Source organism: Buceros rhinoceros, unplaced genomic scaffold (genome assembly GCF_000710305.1).
Source record: "Buceros rhinoceros silvestris isolate BGI_N320 unplaced genomic scaffold, ASM71030v1 scaffold23878, whole genome shotgun sequence".
Lineage (NCBI taxonomy): Eukaryota > Metazoa > Chordata > Aves > Bucerotiformes > Bucerotidae > Buceros > Buceros rhinoceros.
Window position 1 is genome coordinate 1 of NW_010428971.1, and position 766 is coordinate 766.

Here is a 766-nt window from a genome sequence, read left to right on the forward strand (position 1 = left end):
GGAGCCGTCCCGCCGGGCCGCGGCGCGCTGCAGGTGTGCGGTGCGCGGCGTTTTGGGCCACTGCTGCCGCCTTAGCGGTGTTGCTGCAGCGGTCCTTGTCCCTGACTGGAGTGGCTCTGTCTGAGAGGGACAGGCGCGGAAGCCATCCCCAGTTCTGATCCACAGAACTCCTACCGCCCGAGGCGCGGACGGTACGGGGACGCTAACACCTCCGTACTCCGTTTTCAGAAAACAGGACAGGCTGTGTCCTTTCCTCTGCATCGGAGTTTCCCGAAGGATTTTTTACGCCGCAGGAGAGGAAGGATGGAGGCGTCGTTATCTATGTCATAATTATACTTTACATGTTTTTGGCGGTGTCCATTGTGTGCGATAATTACTTCCTACCTTCTCTAGAGATCATCAGTGAATGTAAGTGAACATCCCCATCTTTTCTCTGTGTAACTTCGCAGCTGGGTGTAGAACATTGTCTCTAAAAAAGCTTCAAAGCTGAGAGTGCTCCGCAGACAAAACCAAAGACATTTTGGAGTCTCCGTGCATAGTTAAGACTTATCAATACAGTATTTGATATAATGTATCAATATTCAATATTATATTGGGAAAAAACATACTCTGATTACACTCTGCATAGGCATTCATTTAAAATTTGCTTCCCTTGTGCCTGGAAGAAAATCTTAAAACTTTCTCAGTATTAACTAAACTGATACAACTTTGGGGTCTGGAGTAATACATGTCCAGGGTACTAGTCAAAAAAAAAAAAGGGGGGGGG

The 766-nt window shown here is 47.7% G+C and overlaps 1 protein-coding gene across 1 annotated transcript in view; it reads left to right on the forward strand.

Moving 5' to 3' along the window:
- Nucleotides 1–195: 195 nt before the first annotated feature.
- SLC24A5 (solute carrier family 24 (sodium/potassium/calcium exchanger), member 5) overlaps nucleotides 196–766 on the forward strand; it is an 8,306-nt gene continuing 7,735 nt past the window's right edge. The window contains exon 1 of the mRNA XM_010142490.1: nucleotides 196–408. Coding sequence (XP_010140792.1) covers nucleotides 342–408 — 67 coding nt within the window. The 5' untranslated portion in view covers nucleotides 196–341. The remainder of the gene's footprint in view (nucleotides 409–766) is intronic.